The 22,617-nt window shown below is 42.1% G+C and overlaps 1 protein-coding gene across 6 annotated transcripts in view; it reads right to left on the reverse strand.

Moving 5' to 3' along the window:
- ERBB4 (erb-b2 receptor tyrosine kinase 4) overlaps positions 1–22,617 on the reverse strand; it is a 575,035-nt gene that overhangs the window by 175,773 nt on the left and 376,645 nt on the right. For all 6 annotated transcript variants that reach the window (XM_040562317.1, XM_040562315.1, XM_040562314.1 and 3 more), the window contains exons 4-5: positions 19,260–19,394; positions 354–419 (exon numbers count right to left, since the gene is read on the reverse strand). In XM_040562317.1, the coding sequence (XP_040418251.1) occupies positions 354–419; positions 19,260–19,394 (201 nt within the window). The remainder of the gene's footprint in view (positions 1–353; positions 420–19,259; positions 19,395–22,617) is intronic.

Here is a 22,617-nt window from a genome sequence, read left to right on the forward strand (position 1 = left end):
CGCCTTGTAGACTTTTCTATTCCTGCAGTATTCATTTCAGTGTATTCCAAAATAACCATCAATATTCTCAGGAGCCATGCTCCATGTTGCCGCCAAGAAGTGAAAAGAAAATTCAAGTTAGCTTAAGCATTTTTAGAAAGCACAAGGGAGGAAAGAAAAACATAAATTCACATGGGGGGAAAAAACAAGATCATCAGTTGGCAAAAATACACAGAAAAAACCTTGAAATGTTTCAGAACTGTGCTAAAAAGAAAATTTATAGTATCTCTTCACAATAATAGTAATAAAAAAAAAGTAGGATCCCTGTTACATCATTTTTCAGTCCTTTGTTTCTCAGGGTCTTGCATACTTACAGGTCTGACAGTGATTCTCTGTGGGTCCCCAGCATCGGCCTGTGCAGGATTTGTGGCATCGACCACCTTTGGGAACGAAAGAAACAGGGAGATTAGAAATGTGGCTTCCTTTCATTTCTTTAGCCTTCAACAACCACTAAAGAGAAGGGTCCATCTTGCCTTTGAAGAGCTTCTATGCTTTACTAAGTTTGAAACCATGTCTGCAAAAAAGTCCAGACACATAGACAGAATGGGTAGCAAACATATGGGTACTTATCTAAGTGCTTTATACCCTAAATCCCTGTGTGCTACAAATAATAGCTGGAACATTTTAAAACCAAAAAAGATGAAGTGTGGAGGAGCAAGGAACAATTTCACCACCCGGTGCTGTTGCTCTGTACATCCTCCATAAGACCCGCTCATTCCTCCCGTGGGACGAGAAATGGCTGAGCAAATATCCATCTCATCTTGTGTTCAATTTCACCTGAACAATGGGGCAATAAACTCAGTGCCTTGGAAGAAAAGTGATCCAAAACCAATCCTCCCCCCTAGAAGACTGTACAGTCTTCATGTCCAAAATCACAGTGAAGGAAATTTGCTCTGTGCAGCCACTTCTCCACAGTGACAGCTAAACTCACAGGACCTTGCCTTTTCTGACTGCAGAGTCTCTAGCTGCCTGTGGTTGTGGTTCTTCTTCTGAAGGAGCCTCACCTTGGAGGAGATCCCACCTTGGAGATGCTCTGCATCATCCTTCCACGTGCTGACAGTCTTAATCCCTCAAGACAAAAGGGAACTGAAGGTGCTTGCTTTGCAAAATACAGATAGGGAAGGTAGAGTTAACAACAGTACCTTTTCTAAACTTTTACAAACTACCTGGTAATTAGCGACTGAAACCTTCTTGCACTGAGGAGGGAGAGGAATTCACATCTTCCATTTCATGGCTAACCACTAACCACTGTGCAAGGAAGCGGAAAGCGGTGGAAGGACTGGCACATACTCTCGCTGCATCTTTTGTTACCTGAGAAAACACTCAGCCAGTCCCATGACAGTTCTGATGGTGAGCGAAGGAGATCTCATCCTGCAGTTCCACAGCCAGAGCTCAGCCATGCTCCTTTCTCCCTCCTGAAGTGCAGGAGCCTTACAGCACCCCAGGTCCCAACTGCTATAACATGGGTGCTGCTGGAGCAAAGCCCCTTACAGGGAAGCAGACCTGAAGTGATGAACTGAGAAACCTGACACAAGCATTGGGAATGACGCCGCACAGCCCTTCCTGCTGCTCTTCTGACCTCAGTAACTTGACCTCGCCTCAGATTAAACTTTTATTCATCACTGAGTACTGCTGAGAACCTATTAAGTGAATTTCCACTTTGAACCTGAACCTGAAGTCATCAGGAACCTTTCAATCCTGTACTAGCAGCAGTAGCTATTAATGCTGCTCCGCTGCACCCTGCACTAAACCACATACCGCCCACAAGCTCCCACTTGGGAAACAACGTTGGTGAAAATGCAAAGCAAAGGTTGGATCACCCCAAAAGACAAGTGTACCTACCAGTTGTTACACAGTTAAGCAAAACCACAGTTAGAGTCGCGTAAAGTCAGACTTTGTGTCGCTACTTTTGTGAAACCAGTGCTCTCCTCTCAGCTCTCACGCAGCACTGATGGTGCTATTGATTATGTTGTGCAGTAATTACGTGCTGTATGCCAACTACCTTGTTAAAACTGCCGGCTCCTCACTGCACTCATGTTCGTTTCAAGCAATTATACTGGGGGAGCGTTGGTGCTGACATCACCAGCACATAATTTGCTGTCACATGCTGCCATCTGTTTATTTAGATCACAGATATACTATAACTACTTAATGCAAACTCATTCTGGCTGACAGAGAGGGGACTCCATCTGGCATGAATAATGCAACTTTAATCAGTAATAACGATTATTATGATTATTAAGAGGCTACTGGAGCCCTGTGCAGAAAGCTAACACATCCATATTGATTTATAAGAATGGAAGTTTAAAAAAAACAGGTGAGGTAAACAAAAAATCAAGGAAGAACTTTCACAGAAGAGAGCCTTGAAACGACACAGTTTGTTTGCTGGGTTCGGTGCTCACTTTGCTGAATAAAAATGATGCCCTGGAACTGAGTGTTATAAACCCTGACCAACCGAACAAGCGGGAAGGAGAAAGGGCAAGGCAGGGAGTGCACATTTCCGTACCTGCCTCAGCATGGCCTGCACTGCAGCATCGCTGCTGGGGGAAGGTAGGGAGGAACCACAACCCAAGGACAGCAGAGCCGCCGCCTCCTGTAAGGCTCCATTTTATGCCTGACCCTAACTTATGGTCAAATCTGACATCTGTCTAGCTCAAGGGGGCAGGGATTCAGGGAGAAAGCTACAAGGCTGGCAGCCTGACACAGGGAAAAGCATTGCACAGACCACTTGCAGCCACATATTCCTGAGGCAGAAGAAGGCACGAGTTCAGTTCTTTCTGCCCCAGACTTCTGCCCTCTTCCAAAATTTACTGTAGGCACTGGGCTTTCCTTTGCAGTTTGTGCACTGAGATAACGGAAGATACTTCAAGCATCCTTCCAAGAGACCTCTAACTAGAGAGGCCTCCCACACTTCTGCACAAATTACATTTAAAATGAAAATCTTCACATTTCAAACTCCTTGGTGCTGAGCTGATCCTCAGCAGGCAACCAAAATGTGCTCAGCCAACTCTACTCCTCCTGGAAATAAAAGTGATCCAGCATCTTCAATAATCATTATTTTTTTATTTAAAATCTTGCACGCCTGCTTCCTGGTACATGACTTTGTTTGTCAGTGTCAGATGATCATTTGCATTTAAATAGAGATATTTAACAAAATAGCAAGAAAAGGCTGCCAGTTTTCCTTTTTCTCATTGGGAACTCAAAGTCTGTGCTTCATTGTTTTCACTTTTCTCAGCTGCACAGACAAAACAAGGAGCCGAGCTTGTAGGCAGCACACCTCTGAATTACATTACATGTCCTTTTGAAGGTCAAATATACCGAGAATTAGAGTCAAAAAACAAACTCCCTCCAAACAGTGTCTCTATATTGGTCTGTTTGTTCAAAAAGAAAAATAACTTTCTTTGCTCTCAGCAGGAACTGGTCCAGATTCTGCCCTCCAATAACTCAGTATTTCACCTGGTTTTCCCACTGTAATAAGGACAGATTGCTACCCATTAAAGATCAGCTCTGTAAATCTTATCACAAAAATAGTCCCATGGAAGTCAACATAAGTAGCCAGGAGCATAAGGAACATCCATGTGAGGAACAGTTCTCATGATTAGATCCGTATGCCAGGCTTAAACAATAATAAATCGATCAGCTCCGAGACTGACAAAGTCCTTACAAAAACTGTACTACTTCTCACAAATCTTTCCATATGTATTTCTTCTGATTTTTAGATTGCAGCAAGCCAACAGAGATTTGAGAAAAAAAAATCAAACAATTCCTGGCATAAAATAGATGATTCCTTTTATTCTTTGTGTCTCTAAAATATGCCAAAACCTACTAACATATAGAAGCAACGTGTAGGCGTAAGAAATAATGAAGAAACAGCAAACCATGAAACTGCACAACTATTTTTCCTTTCGTCTTGAGGCAACAGCTAATAAAGAGAGAGAATTCCTTCCTGTGATTTCCACCGCTGGTCCTTGGCATCAAGATGCTGAGCAAACTGCAGTCTTAATGGCAACCAGAGGGACCTAGGAACACTCAGTGCTACTAGTAGAGCAGCCCAAACTGCGCAAAAGGAGTACGAGTTCACCTGTAACGATTCCTCACACATATTCTTATTATAATCAAATAGTGATTCAAGAATTAGCTGGAATTTGCCCAAAGAAAGATTTCTAATGGGCTCTACCTTGTAAGTGCAACCTTACCCATTCGCTAAATTCTTGCACATTAGTGAAGGCACATAAACAAAGAATTTTTTTCTTTCCTAGTGATATATGGAAAGGAAGAACCTTGATCATTCTCCTGCCGTCTTTACAGAAGCGATGCTAGAGTACAGTTCTGCTCCTGAACAGTAGCACTGCTTGGAATACGTGATGACATTTGATTCAATAGAATGCAGAGGAGGAGGGAAGGAGTTAACGGGAGGCTTACATAATTTTTACAGACTTTGTTATGAAATCTAAACTTAGAAAGGGAAAATTCCCACTGGAACATGAGAATTAGTTTTGCTTTGGCAAATTCCATGATGCAGACAACCAATGGCTCATCTCCTGGGCTCATCTTCCCTTGGCCAATACTAATGCGACTTACCTTCATTATGGAGTCCAGCGCAGAGTACCAGTTGTAACTTCCAGGGTATTTTATTTTTTTATTTGTGAAAGATGCCTCTACTCTTCCTGCCTCTGCTGGAGAAAGTCACCAGCAGAAAGCCTTTGCTCGCTAGGCTGGGAAAGACCAAGGTTACTTTATCCTTGTGCTTTCCCGAAAATTGAGAACAGCTTTCCTTTGTCTCCAGACTGACTTTATTATTTGAGGAACAGTAAAACCACAGAGGATTAAGTTACTGACAAGACAAGAAAAATGAAGTCCTCCTCTTAACTCTTAGCTCAGTGTAGTACAGAGAACGCTGCTTCTTCCCCATCAGCTATCCCAGCTGCTTTAAGCAGACCTCTGTCTGTAGGGGAAGGAAAGCAGAAGTAAGAGAAAAAATGGTCTCACCTTGTACAATGCTTGCATTTATGGATGGCTTCTACCAGGTAAATAAATCATTAATAAATGTTAGCATATCTGTAACACACTGATATTGGAAGTGTGAATAAACAGCCAAAAAAACACGGTTTTCACGGTTACAAGCAATGGTTATAAGCAGCCTCTTTACTCGTCCAACAGTCTAAAATAATTAACTATCAAAACATCTATAAATCATTTATTAGCTTCTGTAAGCTACTTGTAATCTCATCCTTAACCTAAAAAATCAGTCTTGCAAAAATGCTAGAGACATCCCACAGATGTTTCTGGACATAACTCCCTCTAAGATGCACAAAGTTCCAGGTACACTCTGCAGTAAGACCCAGTCTCCTTTCTCCATTGCTTAGACAGGACAGAGGGTTTAAATAGGCTCGCATGTTGTATTTCTAAGCAGCTAAAACTCTTCAGTTATGTGTGAAAAGATAACACAATCAAAATATAATTCAAACACCACGGCACAGCATTAATGAGAATTAAAGATACTATTGTTGTGATGGATTGTTCTGCCTTTATCAGGCTGTAATGCCTTCCGTGTCCTTGTCTGGCAATTCCTATTGTCACACACTCATTCATTCACACTTCTTTGTTAAGTAAAAATCATTTTACATTTTCTACCAGCCCTGAGCTAGCCATCAGATCTCTTCTATTGATTTGAAAGTTAATTACCTAACACAGACTCACACGTTTCAGGATTTCCTTCCTTTATGGCAGAAGAGAGATGCCTCGTAAGAGAAAGTATAGCTTTCAGTAAAAGAAGAAAGCATCTGATAGGAATATCTAGCGCTCGTTTTCTCCTCCTCTCTGTGGAAGAGTTATGGGATATAGAAATCTAAGGGCCCGATCCTCTACTGCCATCAAACTATGTTGCTTTCACTGATTTCACATGAGCTCACCTCGGGGTATTATCGCCAAATAGTTTTCCAACATGGGATTAGAAAATCCCATAAAATCCAGGCTTTTCTCTAACAAGCTGTTCTTGCGCTAAAATTGTTACTTTTGTTGTGGTAAATGGCAGCATGTTGACTGACCTTTCCACCTCACACCTGTATCACTGCTTCTACCCCAAAGTCTTCAAGCCCAGTACAGGTACCCTGCACAAATGCTGGAGGCGTCCCTTTACAGTGAAAACTTGTTTGGACCCATGAGCTGAAAGCAAACTGCTAACGATCATTTCCAACAGGGACTTCCAAGTCTGCCATTCAGCCCCATTCAACACCTCTCTCTTCCCCTCGGCTTCCTCGGCAGATAGGAAGAGAGATGCACACAAACGGAGAGGGACTCGGGCACAGGCAGCTGAAAAGAAAGTGGCATGGGAAATAGGTCTGCGAAATGAAAACAGTCCAAGAGATAGGCACTGAAAGAGCACAGTGAGAGATATGGGGACAGCACAAGGGAAGGCAGGGGAGATGGAGCAGAGATAAACACAAACCAACCCAGAAGAAAACAAAACCTCTGAAGGGGGATGCATTTTCGAGAGTAATGTCTGATGGAGACAATGCTCGCATGCGCACAGGGACTGGGAATCTGTAGAGAACTCTGAAATTACAGAGTATCGCTAGATACGCTGGTGGCAGGCACTTTTGATTTTAAGAGAGATTGGCCACCAGAGGTAAAGGAATAAATGGAAAGCCAAGAAGAGCGTGTCAGCAGCACTGAACAGGCTCAGGCCAGTGAATTTGTATTTATCACTGACAGCTCCGAGCTGATAGCAAGCTCTCTGTAATGTGACTTCAGCTGCTACAGAAAAATGTCTTCAGGCCACAGTAACGACTACAGGAAGGGACCTGAGGGGGGTAATGAAGACACTAGTTATTTTTCTCTGCCTGGAACTGACAGCACTGGTAAGGCTGTACAACTTGATGCATTAATTGGAGGTTTACTCATCCACACAACATAAAAACGTTCACATATGACATAGTGTAAAACTTTACACTGATTAAGCAATTAGGAGCTATTAATTATCACTGCTTATAGCTGTTAGCACAGAGCAATGTAAGTGAATTCCCCCCACTGTGGTGGTGAATTAGCTCCAATCAGCATCAAATGCATTTCTGAACACACACATAGGGATCCCAAGCAAATTGGGAGACACAGCCAGAAGGCAAAAAGGATAGGTCAAGTTATACCTGCTGCTTGGCAGGCTCATCAGGAACAACAAGCCCTCAGGAATCTTCCCTTGTAATCATTACTATTAAGAAAATATATTCCCCTCTGTGAGCCATAGATAACTGCACAGCCTCGCACACTTGCAGCAGGACATCTGCTACTAAATGGCCAGGCAGCCCCATTCCTGGCTAACAGGGGTCTACACTGGGATGGACGTGCAACACCATCCCTCATCAGGCCATCCCCACAGCACACAGAGCAGCAATCGTGGATCCCTTCAAAACCCAGGGGGATTGCTCATTTTGCTTCTCCTCTGCGCAGAAGGAGGGTGATGTTCCAGCAGCTGCAGCTACTACCCTTACCAGCCCAAAAGCAGAGAGCTGGTACAGCACACGACTGCTCAGTCCTTACGTGCACAGATTGCCTACCTACAAGGCAGCCGTAGCAATGCCTGACTTGGGACACCCTCACTCCTCCTTGCTCCGAGACACACCCAGTGGCTCGCAGCCCCGGTGCTTCTTATTCTGGCCCACAACAAGGGCTGCTTCAGTCTGTGGCATGGCGAGGCACGATTCAAAAACCACAAACAAGCCAGGCAGCAGCAGACTCCTACTGACAGCAATCACATGTGCCCATCATCACACTCTTACACCATTTTAACATGGAAAGCTGAGGTGCAAGTTTATGATGTCCGCTTGTGCCTACCTTAGTGTCTGTAATAAATCTTAAGCCAGATCTCTTTCCTCAGATGCACCAGCAAACTTGCTGCCTGATGCCTAATCTTGGCTGAAAGCTGAAGGATGCAAATACGGTTTCTTTTTGGATCCAGTGTGTAACACTGGGAGAGAAATCTCGTTGCTGTTAGAGGGGATTTTTCAAAGGAGGTGCTCAGCAAACTCACGACACATTAAAAAGTAAATGCCAAAGCTGGGGGTGTTCAAGTGCTTGTCTAATACCAACTCCTCCACCCCTCAAACAGATCAACTAAGTCAATACCGCATAAATCAAAATAATGCCCTGTAATAATGTTCCTGTAATGCTGCCAAAGCAGTAATAAAGTTTGAACAGAGGGGCATACAGTTTTCATTTTTTAAACAAAGTAATAACCTCAGAGAAAGGAAATGAGAAGTTAGAATTGAATTGGCTTTTAAAATTCATTTTACTTTTTCTTGATGCCATGTAATATTTGGAGAGTCTGACTGGGGGCAGTTAGGTGCGCTGACATTTTAACAAACTTTTGACTCAGCCAGATGGAAATGCTAGAAAGAAAGTCCCCAGTCCCATGAAATTTGGAGTCCAGTTTTAAACAAATTCTGGATAAATATCACAGTATGCTTATTCAAACATAATTGTTTATTCAAACTGTATCTCTGGCTGTCTAAACAAAAGTGATTATTGCAAAACAATAACTGGACAACAGAAGCCCTTTCTTTGTAGGAAAACAACGCTCGGGTATATACTCTACTATTTACATTCAGTGTTTGCAATCCACAAATGTACAATGAAAATAATCATGCAAACGGATTTCAGCATGCAATTTCCTGGATAATCTTCAGTTACCAGAGCTCTGCACAGAGATGACCCTGTGGACATCCTACAACTGTCACAGAGATGTAACGCAATGAATTGGGTAGGAAGCCAAACTTTATACATAGCCATTTGTATAAAACAACTTGAAAACCCTGAATTACCTTATCCTGTAACTATTCTATACTTTTCGACTATGCTGTAACACTTCACTAATGATGGTTTTTATGAGGTTTTGAAAGTAAATTACAAGTTCCTACAAGGGGACCAGAAAGAAGACTTAAGAGCTGTGAAGGACTCATTGAATACTGGCTCACAGAGATGCGAACACGGAGCTCCTACACACAGGCACAGTGTGTGTGTGACGGGCTGCAGGTGCACAAAACACACTCCTTTTTTTGCTTTCCTACTTTGTACACCATGCCCATTGCTTAGACAGAAACTTCCCTCCAAGTCACTCAGCACGTGAACGCACAGCACTGCCCACTTTCCTGCAGGAGGCAGAGGGGATCAGAAGGAACCTCCTGAAACAGCCGTGTATTCGTGCAGCCTGCTGGTCCAAGCTCTTGAACCAGGCTGTCCATGAAAGCTGGACAGGAAGGTTAGTGACAGCGCCGAGAACTTCTACTAAAATAGATGTGTGGGACAAAATCCTACAAAAACCCAGATGTGACAGCAGCAAAAGCTTGGGGTGTTTATGTGTGTCATGAGAGCAGCAGCCTGCCAGGAGATGGCCATCATGAGGCCAGCCGGCCAGCCCCCATGGCAGCCCCCCAGTGCCGTCGAGCAGCACGCTTCTCCTGGCGCCCCGCACAGCAGCACGAAGTGAGCTGGCTGAGCTGGTGGCTGGGACGTGCATGTTGCTCAGCGAACAACAGACAACTTCAAAAGGGTGGGAGGCGTGCAGCAGCTTCAAGAACTGGTAGATGCAATTAAGCGACTGATTTTATAGACTTTCTTTTCTTCCTCTTTCCCTAAGCAGCTCTTCAAAGGCAGCTAGCTAGAGCAGCTGCAGCTTGCTGTGAAAGACCAATTCCACCCACCCACCCACTCACTACAAATCTGCCAATTACCATTCAATTAGACTATTTTAACTATTCCGAGTATTTGGGGTTTATTTCCTACTTTCAAGAAACACCGGTGTTTGTGATAAAGCAAGCTGCTTATAATGGAAAGGGATGCTTTCATTTAAACTAAAAGTCTCCCCCTTGTGTAATACAGTGTTTAAACGCCAATCTGCTTACAAACAGGTGGCATACAGTAATATGTTAAACACACACAGGTTGCCCTTAAAAGATAAGTATTTACCAAGAGTTGCCACACGCTACTACGTGGAGCACTACTTAAATTCTATAGCTACAGAGCAAGTACCACTTTGTAATATTTTTTATACAGTGGCATGATAATCTGTCCCGCTTGATGGGTGACTTTCTCCCCACAGCTGCGGTAAGGAGGGAAGATTTTTCATTGCAAAGAGATGCTTGTGTCAGAGCTTCTTCGGAAACTGTTAATTGTGTCTTTCTCAGTGCTATCCTTTCTGTGCCCATTACTCCTTAAGATCCCTGACTCTGTAGCAGTTCCCTTGCTAGATCCCTGGATTAGGCTCCAGCAGCCTAAGGACTGCTGTCCCTCACGCCATTATTTATTCGCATTAGCCAGGTATGCTTGTGTTTGTTACTTCTTATTCAGCGAACTCAACTGTTAGAGGCATCGTATTTCCATTAAATGCCATGTCGGCATGCCTTTCAAATCTGTTTCAAGGACATCCACCAATTGACAAATCCCTTCTGAAAACACTGGCTGAAGGTATTTATTAGGAAACTAAACTGATTCCCTTTATTCAAAACACACTATTCTGAGTTGATGAAAACATTACCATCACCTTCAGGCAGTTCAGCTTTTTATACCAAAGCAAAACAAGTCCTACATCTCATGTATTCCTCCATCTCCAGTTATATAACCTGGCAAAAGCTATTTTTTAAAATAAATTCCTTCTGTTACTATATATGTCTTTCATTTCCAGGTAAGTAAACAAATTCTGTCCTGACTGGAGATTCCTTAATGGTAGGAAAAGCAACCTCCACGTACACTGAACAAAAAGCGGTTGCAGGACTTGCTGGCTGCCTATATTCAGCTCTGATTTAAATTTTCTTTCCAACTGAGATATCCATGAAACTGTAACTGCTGCTTAAATGCCATGTTGCAAGCCTTTGAAGCGTGCTCCACACAGAAGGAGCTTTCACAAAACGGTTTAGTTATTTGTGGCTTTTTACCTGAAAGAACAGCTTCTCCTCCTGGCTTTGCCCTGGTGACACCTGCAGCAAGGAATGTATTCTGTGCCGAGACCACCTCTCTGCAGAGGCCCCATTCGCTGGTCTCCAAACATACATTTAAAATGTTAATTGAACTTCAAGTAATAACCTCAGTGAAAGGTTATAATTTAACCAGCTCCGCAGTAAAAAAAGTCTTCAGCACATACTTTCTGGAATGCCATTTACTCTGTAGGTAGTTTCCAATTTAGATGTACACCAGAAATGATATGCTAGCTATTCTGAAAGCTGGCTTTAAGCATGAATTAGTCACTTTCCTTCCTTCCTTTAGCCAGGATACAGAAACATACTGCTGTTATTCTGGCCTTCTTCAGAGCAAAATCCTTGTGCTTCGAAAAAGAACACAAAACCTTGCAGGACTGACTGGACAAAAGGCAGTTAGCTGACGTGTGCCTCGGTACCAAGGGCTAGGGGGTTGATCTACATGGATTCACAATAGAACATGAGGCATCTCCTGGTCTAAAGGAAAGCTTTCCACGTTCTTTTATCTACACAGCATTCAGCTCTCCCGAGTCTTAACTAACCAACGGCATTTTTGCTGTGACACCCGAGGAAACGGGCCCCATCCTTGCTCCCACGCTGACACCTGACTCCCAGAGTTACCAGGGTGGCTTCCAGATGGCAGCAAATGAGGACTGGTCCTGCCCGAGAGTGTTCTGAATGGTCCACTTGGAAAAGCTGGTGTGCACACATCTAACTTGTCACACAATTCAGCCACAGCATACCTGAGAACTTGTGGAAGGGTGGTATTTTTGGGAGAGATTGCAAGGATCTGAGGTACCCCTGTTCTTCATAACTATCACATAATTAATTCAGAATTAATTACCCCATGGTTTGAACCAAGTATAAATTTCCAGATACACCACTAAGGTAAAAATAATCCTCTTCTACTGTTGAGACTACTCGTACCAAAAGTGAGTTAGTGTGCCCTGTAACCAACATGGCCACTGCTGAACACTACACCAGGGGCTGGCTACCCTGCAGACCTCCTTCTGCAGCTGTAACGAACGGCTGGACACAAATCCACCCACTTCCCTTGCCAGCCACTCTAAACACTGATTTCTATTACTTGATGGAGAACACAGCTTTAACACTTACACAAAATCCCATGCAAATATTAACTCATGCATTTTGCTGAAACACCTTATAAGAATACACAATGTATGCTGAAAGGCGTGTACAGTAACTACATGGCTGATTTCTACTATGTCAATTTAAAAACAGTACGGAACTTTTGGCCTCAAAGTAGGCTGGCATAGAGAGACAATTTTACCGAACTAAGTTTTTAAGAAATTGTCCCCATTTCTGCAATATTTCAAGGTATCCTTTTGAAACTGTATTACTCTTTTTGCTAGCATGTGGGAAACTCACAGGAGAACATGGTCCAAAAAAACCCTCCGGTATCAGGGCCAATGGCATAACAGGTTAACCTAAATAAAACAACTCACAAAGAGAGTACAAAAGAATAAAAGAGGAAGGAAGAAAAAAAATTTACAGAGACAGCACTGATTTAAATCAACCGAATGCACCCTGTACAGAGCCGGGTATGTCGAACAGCTGTACTGCTTCCAAACGCACATGCACCCAGGTAAGGTCAGTCGCAGCCTGGGGTGTCTGCTGCAGGAGAATGGAGAGCTGACTTCAGAAGCCACTGTGCAACTGGCTAGTCCATTTTCTGTTCCTTTAATTAAAATGCAAAGCACTGTCTAACTGGTAAACATCTAATTAGATTTTTGTCTATGTTTCAACACTAATAAAACACGTGAAAATGCATTTAAGTGCCAGCTAATTGGGGACTCTCCAAAAGTAGCTGTAAATGAGCAATTACAATGCAATTGGGGTGTGGTTCCCCAGGGATCAGCCAGCACAGGACTGATGCTTTTTAATATTCCAGACAAAAGTTCAGAAATTATTAGAAAACCCCAGGCAATAAAACATACAGGTGACAGGAAGACTGAAAGCCCAGCAAATAACAGTGAAGAGCATCCAGTATTACAGAGGCAGCCAGGTTGGCTGCTGGTAAGCTGGGGTCCCTCACACCAAACACCTTTCCTACAGCCAACTGTAAGCCTGCACACTTCAGAATAAAGTGTACAGACTACATTTTCTGGAAAATAGGGAGTCTCTAAAACACACAGGTATCACAACAGACTATCAGGATCCTCACATGAAGCTCAAACACAAAGGATACAATTTTAACTTCCACGGGGTATTGGTTAAATTACTAATAAAACACTTTGTATGCTTTGCTTTCCCCCTTCTGAAAGAACATTGGAAAATATTTTACATCGAAGAGCAACTGAAATTATACTAGAGTTGGAAAGAAATTCCTCACAGTGTGAGCCACGAGACCCTCCATCTGTTTAGCTTATGAAAAAAAGATCAAGAGGTGAGCTGATTGATTACGCTGTACAAGCCGCTACTGCGGGGAGAAAACACCGGGTACTCAAGAGCTCGTTGAGCTAGTGAAGGTGTAACAAGCACTAACATCTGGAATTTAAAACTGTGTTCAAATCAGACATAAAGGCACCTAGCGTTATTTCTTTTAACAGTAGGGAAGTAATAAACTTCTTGAGGGACAGCTATGACTTCTGTAAAGCTTCAGGGCAGTGCCAGGAGGATGCATAGGGCCGAAGCCCCACGCTCGTGCAGCCAGGGACTCTAGGATCTTCATCCCCTCCTGGGGTCAGGGCTGCAACTCAAAGCCAGGTTGGAAGTTATGCCAGGCTTCAGAAAGCTACTGCGCTCAATGCTAGGTCCTCTGCAGAAAGGAAATCAGAGCTAGTGATGTTTCAAGGTTTCTTTTGCCCTTAAGAAATCTATGAATCAGTAAGTAAAAGAGAGGAGAGAAATTTTAAAGGAGTCTTTCCGTTGAATACAACATGGGATTTATTGAATCACAGGTACACAGCTGAAGACTAAGACTTTTCTTCCCATGCATCATGTTAAGAATGTAGAACTACTACTGCATAACTCAAGCTGTGGTTTTATGGTATCAGGTAGAATTAGATAGAAGGCAGTGACAGAGAAGGACGATGTTATGAATAAAAAGTGACTGAAGTTTCTGCGTGAAAAAAGTTCTGCAGATCTCAGGGCACTTCAGAATCTGAGCAGAAACTCCAGTTCAGGACAATACTTGAAACTGGGCCCAATTTTCAGAGTTCGGTTGAAGCTGGACATTAGTTAACTTTTGTCCTACGTTTTTCTGAATAGTTTGTTATAAAGCAGCAATTTTTTAAAACTTGAAAATGGCACGTAATCTTTTAATCTTTATTACGCAGACAGTTACCAGCTCCATCATGAATATGCATCCATAGATTTCAGTATTTTTAAATGCATTGTTGATTTATTTCAATCTATGCTATTAGCTACACCCAGTGACCTCAACTTGGTAATTCAAACCCTCTGGGCTTTTCTGTGAAACAAGAACTCCACGTAAAGCTGTGCTGAAAATTCTGATTTAATACTACAGTCCTTGTCAAAACCTGCAAAGGAGCTCAGCTGGAGCAATGGGGTTCCAGCACACTTCCTGCTCCGACTGAACCAAGGAGGTCAGTGAGGACGCTGAGGACACGGATCAAAGCAGCTGAGTTTTCAGGTGTGCTGCGCTTAGTCTCAGGCTGATCAGAGAGGAGGAGTTCTACCAATGCCAAGTCATTTCAGGCAAGAAGTTTACTCCTTATTCCCTGCTTTATTTCTTGCACCATTGTGGGGAGCTGCACCTTGGGTTTCCAGCTCCAAAGGGCAGATCCCTACCTCTTTAATTACAGGACCAAATCCAACATCTGGATGTGGTAACAGCGGAATGTGGTCTTGGAAGTGTGGCTTCAGCATGCCTGGCTAATGCCTGAATCCATGGCTTACTTTTGGAAGGAGAGAAGACAGATTTTCTGCACTGAAGAAACAAACTGAGTAACATAGACCTAACAGGAAAATTTCGTTCCTTGGACAGTTAAGCATTTTTGAGACTCCCAAGTGCCACGTGTGCCTAGCTTAGAAACCTCAGGTTGAAAACATTGTTTTCAGTAAATGGAACTGAAGGCTATTTTCAATTACAATTAACTGTAAAAGCTTCATCTGCAAGATACCAGTCTGGAAAGGCTCTGCAAACAGTAAATACTCGTAATATCTCAGCACATGAGTCAAAATGCCAGGCACAGAGGAACCTGTCCTCAGAGAGCTGAAGTACACATGTCCCCTAGTACAACATTTGTTTATGACACTGCAGCAGTACACACTGAGCTTTACACCCGCAGCCACCGGCTCTACTCATCTTAACAGTAAGACTGTGTAAATTCCAGGGCTTCTAACATGAGCCTTTCTGCATGCATTTGATCAGAACATGGAGCAACATGTAGAACACATTTTAGGTTAAAGAACAAGAAAAAGGTGAAGCAGCATTTAGGATTCAGATGTCTACAGCACTCCTACTATCGTGGTTAAGACACTAAGGCATTTTCAACTGGCTTCTTAACACTGATGTGACAATGAAAGAAGGGAATTGGAAGAATCTGTATCCCTGGAGTTCACTGGCCATATCCTCTTCTGCCTAGCATTGATCTAAATGAAGGGGAGTGCCAGAGAGCTGGCAGATCCAAGGTATGAAACAAGCACAGAGACAGAGGACTGATTTTATTTCAAAGCATTTTCATTCCTCTCCACCCTTTTGTCTTCCTCCTCTGCTGATTGCTGTGGAGCAGCAGGGAGGGCTGCAAGTGAAATTATCCCTGAAGTGGGACCATAATCAGCTGTTCGTTTGGCTGGGGAAGAGAGCACCGGCAGGCAGCTTGCAGCACTGGCTACTGCAGCAGGGATGAGGCAGGAAGAGCACAGCTGAGGCCAGGCACATGCAGGCTGGTGCACCAGTGCTCCTGGTAGGACTGGAGTCCGGTCTGGCAAAGTCGAAAACCCAGCAGGTGCCGCCAGGCTCCTCTCTGAAGGTGAGCCCTTGTTCTGGAGGACCTTAGGGGATATTTCATGTCTGTTACTCATGGCTGGAAGCAAAACTAACAATGCTCCAATACTAAATCATGTTTTTAGGAGCTGCCCAAAGTATTAAGCATCTGACTCTGACACTCATGCCAGTTAGCATCCTTTTGTCCCTACAATATTCTCTGCCAGGGAGGCCTACGGAGGTGGTCACTGTGAAATAGCCCTAACAATTTCTGGGGCAAATGCTATTCCTCTGTTCATAGCAGACAGGGATAAACATGACACGTAGGTTGATCCATCTACCAGGGTCTTACATCAGCACGTTTACACAGACTTTCCTAAATGACTACTAGTACTGATTTTGTTGAGCTTGACACGCAAGATCTGGCTGGTTTACATTCACAGATGGATGAAGCCCCTCTGACAGACCTCTTCCCTTTCCTGTGAAGGTTTTCAGAAAAGCAGTAAAAAAACACTCATTCTTTTCAGGATACTCTGACAGAGAATGTCCCAGAGGGCCTTCCCTGACATCTTTTGCACTTAGTGTATTCTCAGTAACACCAAACAACGTGTGCTTACTAAATTCCAGTGGACTTAGTCAAGATTTGCATTTGATAGAGGCACCTGAGACTTCAGGCAATTTAATACGTTTGTGTAAAATAAACAATAAAAATATATGCTGGATCCAAAAAGCATGACTCACAGTCTAAGCAGGAAAGTACCAAAGACTTTGTGATGCACTGAGCATCACTTGCAGCAGTGGAAAAATAGTAAGGCTGGGCCCAGCAAGCACCCACACTGCTTCACAGATTCTGAAAAGTGACATGTGAGCCAAATTTGAAAAGCATGTACCTTACTTAATGATACTCTATAGAGATTTCCATTCTAGGGTTATAATTCAATGTTCATTTCTCTAAATCACTTCTGTACCAGCAAAAGTAACTTGCTTTCATTGTTTCATAAACTACCATTGTAACATATTCCCTTTCTCCTACCTCTTGACAGGTAGTAATAAGGTTCCACCATTCTTTGAGTGATTTTATTTGAAGGCTTTATTATATTTATGTATATATTAATACACACACAAGAAATACACACACACACATAGACAGCTATTTAATTTTAGGTGTTTCTAAATGGTGATCCCTGTGCCTAAATTCTTTGTTTCCCAAAGCCTTAGCAACTTTATTAAACCATCTTACCCATTTTTGGACTTCTGTATAACCGGGTTTAGATTTTCACCTATGTAAGTTGTGAAGACAAAAATAGTTTGGATTAGCTAATTAAATAAAATTTCACAGGACTTGTGAATACTATTGAAATAGAATCCACTTTCTTGGAGAAGGAGACTTATGCTTATTAAATTAAATACAGTCCAACTGGGCTCTTCTCAATCCCAAATAAGGGAAATAAAATTTGGGTAGCTGTCTTAAAGAAGTTGCCTTACTACACAGCCCTCAGTCTGAAATAATGCTGCTTATCAGGATTATCAAACACAAATGGCAAAGCACAAAATGTTCCTCCCTATGTTTCAAAGCAGCTCAAAAGGAATGATTAAAAAAAAAGAATGTCTCCAGAAAACTGGACTGAGATACATACATTCTTTTATCCTGCTGGGGGAGCTAGCATTTGCCTTTATTACTTTCTGGTTGTGATTCCAAAAGTACTCAGCGCTGACCTTGTTCTGATTCCTCTGGAGCTACCAGCAGAACTTTTGCTAGCTCAGAAAGAAAGTATTGATGTTGGTTGCTTTTTTAAAAGAGCTTATTACCTTGGTATTGCAAAAGCATTTGTCTTGAGCTGGCAAAGGTTAAAAGAAAACCCAATAACAGAACAAAACAGAATAACAACCAAGTCTTTTTCGTGTTGAAGTAATGATTCATAAAAGGCTACATACCGGCATTCCTTAACCTTCAAAGGCTTTATTAGTTCTGCTTAGAACTGATCATCACCAGTGATGAGATTTTTAATATGCAAATAAGATAGCTGGCTGCATTACAACTATGTCAGGTTTCCAGCCAGAAGGCAGAGGAGTTGAGCCTCAGCTCCGGAGCTGGCAGACCCAGGACAAGTAGAGTTTGGCAGGCTCCCGCAGGAAGCTGTGTCTCAAGTAGCTCTGCTCTTTATTTGCGGGTAGCAGGTGAGACATACAAAAGCAAGCTGTCCTTACAGAAAACAATTATACCATAAAACACTTAAAAATCAGTTAAAAATCATTTGCTGCTTACAAATTATGGGGATTCATCCAATGGCCTTTACCCAGAGTTTTATCTTTTTGTTTAATTCCTAACATACTACTGAAGGATTTAAATTCTTTCTTGGTTGTTGTGGCAGCTAGAGACACAATCAGCGATTTATACATCCTTGAGGGACACACCTCAGGATATGGCAAGCAACCCAGAATGTCCCTTTATCCAGAATGCCCAGAACAATGTCTGCTGTGGTATCGCGCCTGACATCGGATATAAACTTCTTCCCAGCCTATACCTGAACTTCAATCTCAATACATCCTGAGGGTACTGTTTAATGGCATGATAATCATTTTGAATACACTTTGCTGTACCAGGGAATATTTAACCTAAACACTTTGTACCGCTGTATCACTAATGAATTCACTATTGCTCCAAAAATCATCAAAATACTACTGGAGGTGAGTAACTCCAGGGAAGGGAATTAGGGAAACAGGCCAAACAGATTAATGAAATTATATAGATACTACAAGTTCGAAAAAGAGAGTATTAAAACAGAGAACACACTAAAACCAGAAATATTGGCTGTATTGTAAAGACCACCCCACCCTCTGAGTATTCTGTTTCTTTACCAGTACACACAACACAACAGGCTAGCTGTATCTTTGAGGTTCATTTCTTATCTAAAGTCAGAATAGCCGTGAGCTTGTACCATAATTACTCCAGCAGCTAATTATGATGCCATAGGCAGAACACTGTGACTCAAGGACCAGACTGAGCAGCAGGAACAAATGCAAAACAAACAATAACGTCCGTGCTTCCACAGTAGCACAGTAGCTTTAGCAATAAATAGAAAAAAAAGAATCTGCACAAGAGAGAAAGCAGATGAGAGAAAATTCAGAAAATGCATGATGTTCACAAACACGCTTTACAAAGTGTTTTTAAGATTAGACTAAGTGTTCCTATAAGCAGCACACAAACTTCGAAGAATGCAGTAGGAGGGGAAAATTTACAAATACAATTCTCCATAACAGAGTATCAGGGAAAAACTTGTGGTCATATTTATACTGTGTCATGCTGTGCTGATGACAAGACAAAGAATTAAACTGATACTTACATCCCGAGCTGCCATTCGTTGGAACCAAAGTGAAGTTGGAGGCCCAGGGGTTACGCACAATATCCTGCCAATGAATGGTGTCTGCGAAGCAAAGAAATTTGTTCTGGCCAACATACACCCCTCCATTCAGTATTTCTGCACAAAAGAACAAGAGAACATAGTTATAAAGCTTTAGACATACAGCTAATTAGGTTTATTGCCACTGGGTGTACTGGAGAGAGAGGGCACGAAATTCAAATGCAAAGATTCTTACAGTAACCTCACCTAATACTTCGAAAACTGGATGGCAAGTAACATACAGTATTTGTAAACAGGAACCATTTATTTATACACCGAAGAAACCTGATGAAGACAGCCACACAACTGCTAGATGATTTATTGGGCTTACTTGTTGCTCCAGTGTAATCATGTGTAAGCGTATTGTTATTCGTGGGTAAAATAACTCTCAACATTTAACTGACTTTAAAAAGCACAAGCAGTCAATCATACTATGCTGCATTGCATTAATACATATGAATACTTAAAGCACATAGTAAACTGATACGCTCTCCTGGGGTACGAATTTTCTGATCCCGGAGTAAATAAATAAGGAGGGTTCATTTGTCAGGATGTCTGGAAAAGCACCCCCCCTGACCACACTGCCCTGCTGGTCAGCTCTGCAGTCCACTCTCTTCTGCGCTGGCTCACACATTTTTTTCTATCAATGAATCACTATCAACCTTTCAAATTTCGTAGGACTCCCTTCTCATCAAACTTTTAGTCATAAATCCTATTTGAAAAGTCAATACAGAGACCATGTTCTTCTATTAATCCCAGGCATCTACCTATGCAGGTTATAGCGACAGAGCGAGTCAGGGCGACAATCACAGCCAAAGCAGGACCCAAACTCGCATCCTAACTTTTTTTAATGCTACAGCATCTATATTCCTTCGTCACAAAACACAGGCATTTCAATTTCCTGCCCCTTCAGCCGTGAATCTACTTTCTGAATTTCAAGACTGACCATAAGTAGTTTCAAAACTGCAGAAGTGACTCAAATTTAAACATGAAATGCCTGTTTTCCAGAGAAAACTGTATTTTTTAAGTTCCCTCTTCCCAAATACTGTGATCCCAAACCCCCACTGAAACATCTTGCTGGGAGCTTTGCATCTGAGGGAGATGGTTTCTGAGCAGATGGAAGTTCCCATGATAGGCCATCACAAATTGGGGGGGGGGGGGGGGGGGGGGGGGGGAGGGTTCTTTGAAGGAAATTTAAAAATTTGATAAGTATGGAAAGGTATTAGTGATCATTTCTCTATTTCGATGTGGGTTTTCCTTTTTTTTTTTTTTTCTAAATCATGTTTATTGTGTTTATATCAGTTGGTTTTTAAAAAATAGCTTGTTGCTCTACCTCGAAGACTTGATTTGTCAAATCTCAACATAAAAATGATCTTATGGCTGTTAGATGTAGCACTGGGGTCTCCTTTGGAGCAGTAACTTTTTTTTCACCCTCTACACTCTTGCTCATATTCAGCATTCCTCTTTTTAACCTGGCTCCTGTATTTCCAAAGCAGAGGATAATCCTTGTGTCTTTCATTGAGGTTAACAGGAGCAATGCAGCTAAAACCTCACGCACCGCTTAGTGTCAGAGATTCCAGCCTCAGCTAAGAAATGTTGAAGGTTAGCTACTAATGGCACTTTGCAATGACATTAAGTGGTGCTATACAGCCAGGAGTGTCACACTTCTTACAGAGACATTAAGAGTGAATCTCGACTACCGTGGCAATGACTAGGTTGTCTGATAGTCCTCACCTCCCACAAAAACCTTTAAAAGCTGTAGAGGGAATACCGAATACCAACACTGACCAACAAGGAAGGAATTACTGTGTTTTTCTTTTAACATTTGAGTTTACAGGCCACGGCATGTGGAGGAGGTAGCCCCTAAGAAAAGAATTATTAAATAAAGGATCATCTGTAAATACATCTTTCCACCATATTAATCAGTTCACAGTATTAATACCTATTTCTTAGAAATCTCTGGTTTAAAAGCTTGGCTTTTCATTGAAAAGGGGCTTAAAACCAAAACCTGTAATAATAATCTCGTACAGAAGAGAGTCCACATTAGAGATATAGCAATGATCTATCTGTATGATATTCTTATGATCCCTGAAGAAAAAAAAACACAAACCCATACAGCATCTGTTCGCAATTCTGCTCAGGGGAAAAATTGGGACTCAGAAGCACACTTGAAAACATGATTAGTGATGATTTCTCTGTGTCGTCCCAGCTACACAGGATTAGCTAATCCATGATGGCCCAGATTTTGATTAAAAATAACATCTAACAAGCCATGAAAAACTGAAAAATCTACATTCAGAGCTTCTTAACCACTTGCACATGATTCCAAATAGTGTCACTATCAATTGGTACATCTGAACACCTGCCGCTGGCATAATTTCTGCTTTTTAGAGCATTCACTCATGACAATACCTATCAAATTTTCTCTTTTCTCCAAGGAACTTTGATGTATTCTTGTATATCAGGCACCATCTCACTCTAAAAATAATTCTAATAGTTTCAGTTTGTGGAGAAATAAGTTTTTCAGCATAAAAGTGACCAGAAACTGGCCCCTCTTTACCAAAAGCTTTCCCTGTGGTTTACTAGGAGCAAACATGGGAAATGCTCTGACTTCCCTCATCACTGAATAAGAAACATTGTACCTGTCGTTTGAGCCACAAAACCTGATGTGATGTATTTTTCCCAAACAGTACCATTTTTTACAGGTGATGGGATTAAAGTTTACAGGTCTGTTCATGTGGTGACGTTCTGAGAAACCTGGGCTCTTACAGACTTTTTAAATAACCAGGAACTCAAAGTTTAGTACAATCCTTAAGGTGCTTTTGCTCAACTCTTCCCATTCTGTTGGATCCAAATCCAGTCTCCTTCTGCCTTCCTTCCCCGCCTGCTATTCCACTTTCCTTTATGCAAAGTCCTCGGCACGTGTAAATCAGCACAGATGTATTGGCTACACTGAATTAACAACCTCAAATGCATTTTGCACTTCTCTGCCCTCTCTTAGCACGAACAATGCCTGGAAATACCTAATAAACCCCATTACATGTTAAGCAAATGAAGCACAAATGTAATCAATATACAATGGAGTTACTGTATAATGAACTCATCATCATAAAGTCATCATCTCCTTTTAATTTACAGCACTGCAAGTGAGAGATAAAGTTAAACAATAAACAGGAGGAGAAAGGCAGGGATCTCTGACTACGCAGCTGAGCTAGGGAATGAAGCCAGCAGAAGAGCACTTCCTTCTTCTCATGCAACAGCAGAGGAGCCTTCCTGCCTTCAGAGGCTGCAGGAGGAACCA

Source organism: Cygnus olor, chromosome 6 (assembly GCF_009769625.2).
Source record: "Cygnus olor isolate bCygOlo1 chromosome 6, bCygOlo1.pri.v2, whole genome shotgun sequence".
Taxonomy (NCBI): Eukaryota; Metazoa; Chordata; class Aves; order Anseriformes; family Anatidae; genus Cygnus; species Cygnus olor.